Below are 10,096 nucleotides of genomic sequence, written 5' to 3'. Positions count from 1 at the left end.
TTTTTTGGACTCAAACTGGTCGACGGAGGGCAAGAAAAGGAGGAAGGGGAGGGGAGAGGAGGAAGGGTGAGGGTAAAAAGAGAGGGGGTCACCATTGAGTTGTCCACCCACACAAGACCCCCTCCGGTCACCTGCGTGGGCTTGGGCCAAAAGAAAGGCGAGGATGTGCGCACACAACAAAAAGAACAAAAACTACAGCTTTCTAACCCCAAATGTCAAATATGGCAAAAGGGGCTGGGATAAAAGTGTTTTAAATTAGCAGGAAACTTCCTCAAAACAACCGTATTGGGCATTATCAGTATCCGTTAAAGCACTTCACAACAGAGGAGAGTAAACGCAGCGAGGGAGGCGAGAGGAAAAAGCTCTCACAGCACTTGGCTGTGGCATGGTCTTCAAAAAAAAAGCCCAGTTTATCATAATTAGCATTGTTCCAGACTGTCAAACCCATGAGGCACGGAAAACAATGCACTCTTCAATATTTTATTGAGGAGTTATGTTAAGTTACTTGATGTATAATTATGTGAGCTTGGCGGATTCTGTCCTCACCGTCTCCTCCTACATCCCATCTGCCCTGCGTGTCCAGAGTGTGGGTGACTGAAGTAGCTGCAGGGGGGGGTATGATGAATTATTATGGAAAATTATAAGAAAACTTGTGATGTAACAGTCTGAGTTGCACTTCTGCTGTTGAAGCCACAGAATGAGTAGTAAAAGACGAAAAGAAGGGAAAATATAGACTTAAAGGACCTGTGACTTTAGGAAGCGCTCCGAGGTATTTCAGTCTGGCAGAGCTAACTCTTTGCCATGGGAGACTCTGGAGGATACAGTGAGCCAGAAGAGGTGAGGAGAACTGAGGGAAAGAGTGTAGAATGGTAGAAAGAGGAGTATTTTTAGGGTGGTCTGTTATCTGCAGAGACGAGGGCGTGCAGTATCACAGCCGGGTCACAGCGCTGAGGGGGAAACAGCAAAGGCTGTCCGCCGAGACCGCAGATAAGGAGGAACAGAACACTGAGATCTCTCTCTGTATCTCACACTTGCACGTCCACAAAGGCACACTCAGTCTTGTAACCACATCCACGGGAAAATACAAGCTTCACATGTCCTCTCAATGGAACCCTCTGACGTGTTTAAGATCACTTGTGAGTGCAGACTCTCAGCTCCACGGGTGACTGGAGAGGGGCTACTGCTCAGGTGACTGAGAGACAACACCGACATTATCGTAAAATCTCTTCACTAACTATTTATCTCTGTCTTTCTCGTGCTCTCGCTTTTTTTCTGTCTCTCCTGTATAGTAGCCCTCTGAAGATGTAAATGCCAGCAGAACAGATGGATGGAGAGAACATCTCATCACTGACACCATGTTTATGCAATCACACAAGAACAGACACACACACACACAAACACAAGCGTACGCTCTGAAGCAAGATGCTGATGGAAATGTCTTCAATAATCAAAGTAAGCACATGATGCACACACTCACGAACACACACACTTTTGGTGTCTTGGTGTTTTTGATGAAACCTTCTGTTCGCTTCTTCCTTTGTTTATACCGAACACACGCGTACATAAACACAGACGCACATCCACTCGCACACACACATGAATTGAGTAATTTGCCAGACTAGCAGCTGTTATGGAGAGGACTAACGGGACGCCTCTGACATGCTAATGACCCAAAGAGTCAAACCACACACACTCATACCGTGCAGATTTTCAAATCTGACTATTATCCTTCATATAACGCAGAGAATATCAGTGTAGTGGCATGAATATTAAATGGTTTTAGCTCCCAGTACGATGTAAGTACTCTGTGTAGGACTGCGAGCCAAATGAAAACCTAACTCGCTCCAGGAATATCTTAGTGAGGCTTCGAGGGAAGATCCTTTCTCAGCACCCAACACCCCCCCTCTACACCACCATCCACCCACCCAATCAAATGCTCACTGGCAATGTGCTGCTCCTCATCTCTTCCCTGCATCTTTTGTTCATCTCTCTCAGCCACCCACACACCTACAGTCCCTCTGGCTTTTCTCTTTACACTCTTGCACAGACGCACGCATTAACATGTGGCTTCTTGGTATGTACTTCATTTATTTCTTCCCTTCCTGTTCTCTTTGTAACTATTAGACACTTGGAGATTCTGTATATGTACGAAAGTAGGTTCAGATGTTTGAAAATACTTAAATCAAAGGGCCTAATTTGGTGCTTTACAATACAGATGTGTGGGCAGCAGCCATCTGGGGCCCCAAACGGAACAAAAAGTGTGTGTGTGCCGATGTGTGGTTTAGGACCAAGGGCCAAACTTAAAGTGGGGATTCGAGGCTGGGGGCCCGTTGTGGAAACCCCCTCCAGAGAGCTGGGAATCTCAGGGGAGAGTGGGAAAAACATCCCGACGGTCATCAATCAAAACTTCGGTGACACAAATGACCAGAAACAAGAGACCGTTCTCCATCCATGTCACTGTGTCCTCTCCGCCCCACAGCCATGTCCCACCCACCTGCGTCGCTGCCCCATTGGTCCTTGCCGCACGCCGCCCGATGGGATTGGCTCATTGGTCCCCGGGCGAAATCGTGATCCCCTCTTGGCTAATTGGGTCTTTGTGATTGCGCAGTCTGTCGTGTCGCTGGGGGAGAATGAAACGTGAAAACTGTATTATGGTCGATGGGGGAAGAGTGGCAGGTCGAAGTAGGGAGATCGTTTTTGGGGTCTCAAAGCGCCAGATGCTCTTCCTGGGTCCATTATGATGCCTTACAGGGGATCGAGATGGTTTCGGCGTAGCAACTGTGAAGACACAAAGCGAGATGGAGACCGGCCGAGATGAAGACTCACATAAGCACATACATGCAAATGCAGACTCTCACCAATTACACATGCACTCACATATAGTTCCCTGTTTAAAACACTTTACTTGAAATGAGCCAAACACTTGCTAGTCAGTGCCCTTTGTTTATCAATTTCCACAAAGGTCATTAGAACTCTGTACATGTTCAACAAGGTCAAACCAAACGGGAGCATATCTCAGTTTCTTCTTTTGTGGTTAAAATGCACAACACTTTGGGGAAAACCCCACTGTATTGAAATAAATTAAAGTATTTACTTCTTCAAGCTGTGTCTCCATTGTGAGTAATTGTTCTCCAAAGTCTTTGAGAGAGGGAGAGTGTAGGCGGACGGGTCATGAGCCTGCTCTTTGTCTGTGCCACCACGTTTCATCATGAAGCCCTACTCCTGTGCCTTGTTACTAAATAGATAGGTTGCTCTTCTTCTCTATTGTTTTCATCACGTGGGGTTTATAGATCTAAATCATAACAAACTTCAGTGGACAGATGGTAAGGGGATCTTTGAAGCTCCTTACTATTATGTTGTTCGCCCTAAAATATCCAACACACTGAAAAAGCCATGACTATATATTGGGTTCCCCCCCCCAGCAATGATCAACAGGTGGCGCTGCAGTCACACTCTTCATGCTCCTCAGGACAAAGAGCTTCCATCAGCCATTCGGCAAAAAAATCCTTTATCAGGAAATTGTGACACATTTATATTTTGGTATTCATGTTTTTCTTTTTTTTACCTGACTATGTGACGTTTGTGACCCGATGCCTTCTGGCACCTTTCAGGGTTTTAACTGCTAAATGTCAATTCTGGTGTGGAACAAAGACTATCTGCAGGAGTTGTGCATTTGTTAACTGTATCCTCTGATATTCACCTTAGATTAGTGGTTTCGAAGTGGGGTCTTACCTGCAGTTGTTCAGGAGATCAAGTGTTATCCTGGAAAATCAAGGAGAAATGTCAACAATATTTAATGTAAGATGGTGGTTATTAAACAGGAAAGTATTACTTTCTAGGGTCCCGTTTTTTAATCCCTGGAGCCTACAGATATATCTACCAAATTAAGCCTGGTCTTTTTCCAAAAACCCATTCCACTTGTCCTTTTAGTTGGGGAAATAAACTGTAGAAATGATGCATTGACGCAGATATGGAGCACAGTACCGTATGTCTTTTGGCTCGTGTCATTTGAATTACCATTAAGAGAAGCATCTGAGTGTGAGAGACCGCCCCAGTATCCGCTGCTGCATCCAACTCGCTTTCACACTTGGGTTCATTCACACACACTTTTCCCACCGGGATGGAGCCGCTTCAGCCAGTGCGCAGAGCCAACGCGGAACACACACGCTTTCACACGGCACACATGGCTGCACACTTACGGCGATTATTTTCTACCTTAATATGGATGTTAACACTAGTTTCAAGTTCGAGGACGAGGATTTATCAGCTGAACGAAGGTGAGTAACGAAGGATTCTGATTGTGTGCGCGTGTGTGTGTGTGTGTGTGACTTGGGTTTCCGCTCCTGCACGCTGGGAGACACCTCTGCGTGCGCTCCGCGTACGCGTGATGATTGTGAAGAGCAGGGCGAATATGCAAGAAACCTGAACTGTCAAAAAGTCGTATTTGGAGGAAATGTATTATTTGTCCAGTTTTTTGTGTAGTTGAGCCCCAAAGCTGTTCAGATGCATGCTCTGTCTTCCCATTGATCTTGGATGTTTCCTCATGATATGATCAAAAATCTAGTGTGAAGCATGCAGTAAAAGCTTACAAATCATACACGGTTGATGTTTCTTAATGCATAAATACCATTTGAAGAAATGCAATCAATACTATAAACTGAAAAGATGAAGACTATGTATATGATATAATGTTATGTTCATGATAATGAATATTAAAAGTGCTATACATATCACATTTGTGGGGTATGATATCTGCTAATTCCACATTTACCATGCTTAGTCATTTAGTGTTGATCTTGTGGTATGGCTAAGTGCAAACATGTGACTTATTTTTCACTGCAAAAGAGTTTTATTGTGCTGATACCCTGTAGGCTGTTTGCCCTTAAACCACCTGCATGTGTGCGTGTGCATTTTAGTGACCCTGCTGGATACCAGGACAGTGCCAGGAGAGCTGAAATGGGCAGCCAGTCCTTCCGAGGGAGGGGTGAGTGGGAGCTTTTTTACAGATACACTGTTTACAACCTGTTCTCTCTTTGGACAAACACACTCTCTATCGCTCACGCACACAAACACACGCACACACACTTGGTCTGGGAACTTTAAATAATCATCCCACAGATTCTGAAATGTGCTGTTGTTCACCAAGCCTAAGTGCTAATATGAGCTTGCTGGCGTTGTGTTTGGCAAAAGAAAAAGCATAAACCAGCTTGGTGGTGGGTGTCTATTTTTTTTAGGGATTTCTACTACTAGTTGCCAAATCCTGTAGATATCCATTTTGTATTGCGCCCTCATCTTTTTGTTCTTTTCGTTGTTGGTACATTGTGATCTACCATTAATATATGTGCTTCCCCTCTCTCTCTCTATCTCTCTCTCTCTCTCTCTCTCTCTCTCTCTCTCTCTCTCTCTTTCTCTCTCTCTTTCTCTCTTCCTCTCTCTCTCTCACTCAGTGTCTCTCTCACCGCTTTGTTGGTTTAAGAGTTATTGGTGAACTTGACTCTTATTTTTTCAGTCACCATGCTCCCATTCTCTCACATGCTGCTTGATTGACGGGGTCCTGGTCTGCACGCACTGAGCTTTTGATTACAGGCACCCCCACCTTCCGCACCCCTCAGCTACACACTCACATACACACAAAACATCATCTCTGTATGGTTGGGGCAAAGCTTTTTCCCTCTGACAGCTGTGATTTCTGTCTGCTGACAAAGACTCCAAAAGAAACTAGACAAGGAGGCTTCATACCCCATGACAGCTTTTTTTTTTACTGCTCTCTTCCTCAATACTCCACACATGCACTGCAAAAACACACACACAACATACAAAGACGTGACCATGAGCTCCCACTCTCGCTCATGCGTACACTCTCTTATATTCACATACTGTAGGAGTGCACAGTTACAGACTAAAGTGCGATGCTGGATTTTTGAGGCTGATGCCGATGTGGATATTTGAGATTACAAACTTGTTAATGGTTATATCAACCTATTTTTATCACATTACATTGTACTGGCCAAAAAGACAAGAAAACCACAAGTGTTCAACAGTTAGCTCAACTGAAAACAAATCATTTGAAATAAATAAATGGTTTTAGAAAAGTTAAATAGAAATGTAATGCCGTGCAGTTTCTGCCAACATATACACCAATATTAATTCATCAATATAGCTGTAATAAGCCAATATTGCCCATTGAAATCATTCCTGATGACATATCGATCAAGCTCATTAGACACACACTCCCACACAGACCCCCCACCCCTCCAACACACACACACATTGATACATTCTCTGACTCTCCCTCTCTTTTTCTTTCTTTCGACACGGCACATTTAGTGTGTATACAGCTCTCCCCAAAGCAGATTATTATTCAGTGGCAATAAAAAGCCAATTTGGAGTTGGGAGGCACCGCGGTCATTTGAAGGGTCACAGTACAAGGCAAATCGTCGGCTGTATTGAGATGGATGTTGAAGTGAAGGCTGAGCCTGTTTTACTTGTATGGACATGTGCCTGTAAAACCTTGGAGTCCCAACAAATCTGAACCACTGTCCGCTGCTGAATATTGATGCAAGAAGGAATTATTTCAAGTGACAGCACTAATTTAGAGGATGTGCCCCAGCATCTGAATTTTATTTGATCTTGTTCTTCAGCATTTGTGGGAAATAAATATTCCCCTTAACATTCAAATACTCTTCCAAGTGATGATTGAGTGCCAGGAAAATGTTTAATTCCCCATTTACATCCTTTTTCCACAAGATCTGCGTATTAGTTTCCCCCCAGATTTGAACAATGTCCCTTAGAAATATTGCTAGTTAGCAGCTAATTATCAAATGTGTAAAATTGTATTGAATCAGAAAAAGTTTTGACCTGCTCTATGACTGCTTAATGATCACAAGGATGGAAAATCATCTTTTAATTAAGTTTTCCGCAAAATTGAGTTTTATTCTTTTGGCATGCATTTCAACCAGCTGATGTTTTGAAAGTAGAAAATCAATCTCAATATTGATGTTTTACAATGAGCGAGAAAATAAACACGCTTCATAAGTAGACGCCCTCACAAGTGTACTAATTCAATTGGATGTGTGTTTATTTGCAGTGGGAAGAGGTGAGTATAATGGATGAGAAGAACATCCCCATCAGAACATACCAGGTGTGCAACGTCTTAGAACCCAATCAGAATAACTGGTTGAGGACAGATTGGATCCCTCGGTCCGGCGCTCAGCGGGTCTACGTCGAAGTCAAGTTCACCCTGAGAGACTGCAACAGCCTGCCAGGGGTCACCGGCACCTGCAAGGTACAAGAAAACATACTTATACTGTCTGATCACTGCATGATGGTCATTGTATGGCTCAGGCCCATAAAGTTTTAAGCAAAATGACATTTCAACAAGGATTTCTTCAATATGTTAACTTTATGCTAATTATCTAACGGACCGTTTGCAGCTAATGACGCTTTGTTATATATTACAGCTGCTGGTTATTCAAACACAACCCCCCCCCTTTGACTCATTATCATATTAAGAGAAAAGATGAGTGCTGATGAAGATAAATAGAGGCGTCAGTCTCACTTTTTTTCCTGTCTCTTTTGTCTTGTAGGAGACATTCAATCTGTACTACCACGAGTCTAACGAAGACAGAGAGAGCTACATCAGAGAGAGCAGCTTCATTAAGGTGGACACTGTGGCAGCAGACGAGAGCTTCACCCAGGTAACACTGAACAACTGAGTCAGGCTTTGAGTTCTTTATCTTCCCTTCTCTGCTCGCTTTAATTTGCTCTTATCTTGAAACTAAACCTCCCCTGGGTACTTAGCTGTAATTTTTGTATTTATTTTACAAGCACTTTTGTCTCCCATGTCCAGTCTGCTGTCCCAGGAATGCTGGCTAGGTGCTTTTGCCTAGTCCTAACAAAACTTACTTTAGTTTTTGGCATTGCAGGCATTACATCTTATTTTACCTTTGCAATCAATAGAAGCCAATCTGGATGAGAGCCAAATGCTGACGATATAAAGATCAGCCACGGTTCAATAGCAACTCCCACTTTAAATTATAGAGGGCTGACACTGTTTACATCACAATTAATTAATGTACCTCTAAATGTTTTTCCATCCAGGTGGACGTTGGTGATCGCATCATGAAACTAAACACTGAGGTGCGAGACGTCAAGGTCACGACCCGGAAGGGTTTCTACCTGGCCTTTCAGGATGTTGGCGCCTGTATCGCTTTGGTTTCTGTCAGAGTTTTCTACAAAACCTGCCCGCTCACCATCCGTAACCTGGCAACGTTCCCCGACACTGTAACCGGGGCCGATACGTCTTCCTTAGTGGAGGTCAGGGGGTCTTGTGTCGACCAATCAGAGGAGAAAGAAGAGCCTAAAATGTACTGCGGTGCTGATGGAGAGTGGTTGGTTCCTATTGGTGGATGTTACTGCAACCCAGGATATCAAGAGAAGGGTGGCACATGTAAAGGTAGGAGAAGCAGGGTTACTAAAACCATAAAATTGATGTTTAATTTTGTGATTTTCAGACTCATCCATTTTGCATTCAGTCTAAAGGCACTCGGCTCCCCTTGTGTTGCTTTAAGCTCATCTGCATATGAATAATTAGTCCTTGAGTTAACAAGCTATTTGCTAACTAACACTGACAGATTTGGCTTGTGTAATAATTAACACCTGCTTGATTATTCTGTGGATTGTTTTAATTATTTCCACGTGTTATATTTAGAAATTGTTGTCATTGTAAAGGGGATACTCACACAGTTTAACTGTGCAGTCTGTTTCCCCAACACCGCAACAAATGAATCATCAGGGTTGTTTTTTCTAACTTTTACAGAATGATAGTTGAGGAGTTGTATTCAAAAATATTTGTGAGGCAAATGAAGTTTAGAGATAGGTGCACAATACAAGACTGCCTAACAATTTTGAATTCATTCAAATTCAAGTAAATATTACACTTTCTTAAATTGCTGCATATTTGTAGAAAAGTCTTACAATTTTGGAAACAGGGAAACAAAGAGCCTGGATCTGTCCAAATGGGACAAAATCTACCAGCACTTCCAACATGTGGCATAGAGAGAGTCTCTGCACCCAGTCAAGAAATAGTCTGACACACAAAACACAACGTCAATGTCATATCTCATCTTAATCTTTTTTATGAATAAACAAGAAGGATTTCATTTTTTAATTAGTGAGCTTTTCGGGAGCCTGAAGGCATATTGTGTTACCTTTCAGCAAAGACAGGCTTGTTGTTTTCCTCTGTTTACTGTCTTTGGGCTAAGCTATGCTAATTGGATCCTGAATGATGCCTGTGAATAATATCTTGTCATCTAACTAAAGAAAGGACATTAGAGCACTTCATTCATCTGTTCTGATTGTAAGAGATACCAGTAACAATCATTACATTTTGCTGTAGAATCTGTAGAGTTACCCCAAATAACGGTTTGAATTTATAATTCATAACACTTCAATATCCTGATGAATTCAAGATGTAAAGAGTTTCTTAAGTCTTGCAATGAGTATACGTGGAAGCTCAAAGGTCTGATTGTGAGGTGTGCTGACATAACTGCCATCTGGACAAACATGTCTTTCTATCACTTACAAATCTGGTCTGAACTTTACGGTAACAAATGTGCAAGCTGTTCACACATTTCACCAACATGCATGTGGCGTGAATGACGTGTAAAAGTTACTTGTTGTGATATTGAAGACAACTAAATGTGCGTGTTTGTGTGAGAAAGCGGGGAGGGACTGGGGGACAACAGACTCGGTGGAGACATTTTTACAACATGGCTTCACTCCCCCATTCAGTCTCATACAGAACGGACACACAACATGTTCTCTCACACACACCACGCACGCACGCACGCACGCACGCACGCACGCACGCGCACACGCACACGCACCATGTATACATCAGTTCGGGGGGCATTACATTGACTTACATGCATTTCCTGGAGACTTATCCTAACCTTAACCATAAGCAACACATGCCTAACCCTTACCAAGTATTCACCCTGAAAGTAATGATTCCCCTCATGGGGACCTCCATTATGTCCCCATAAGGGAGGCGAGTCCCCACACATGACTGTGTAAACAGATTTAGGTCCCCACA

At 43.1% G+C, this 10,096-nt stretch overlaps 1 protein-coding gene across 2 annotated transcripts in view; it reads left to right on the top strand.

The window, feature by feature from the left end:
* The first annotated feature begins 4,104 nt into the window (after positions 1-4,104).
* LOC104958199 (ephrin type-A receptor 4-A) overlaps positions 4,105-10,096 on the top strand; it is a 24,492-nt gene continuing 18,500 nt past the window's right edge. For both annotated transcript variants that reach the window (XM_010785933.1, XM_010785926.1), the window contains exons 1-5: positions 4,105-4,277; positions 4,917-4,984; positions 7,088-7,285; positions 7,587-7,697; positions 8,101-8,455. In XM_010785933.1, coding sequence (XP_010784235.1) covers positions 4,121-4,277; positions 4,917-4,984; positions 7,088-7,285; positions 7,587-7,697; positions 8,101-8,455 — 889 coding nt within the window. In that variant the 5' untranslated portion in view covers positions 4,105-4,120. The remainder of the gene's footprint in view (positions 4,278-4,916; positions 4,985-7,087; positions 7,286-7,586; positions 7,698-8,100; positions 8,456-10,096) is intronic.

The sequence above is a fragment of the Notothenia coriiceps genome, unplaced genomic scaffold, assembly GCF_000735185.1.
Source record: "Notothenia coriiceps isolate Sejong01 unplaced genomic scaffold, NC01 NC01_scaffold00000969, whole genome shotgun sequence".
Lineage (NCBI taxonomy): Eukaryota > Metazoa > Chordata > Actinopteri > Perciformes > Nototheniidae > Notothenia > Notothenia coriiceps.
This window is presented reverse-complemented; position numbering and strand designations above follow the sequence as displayed.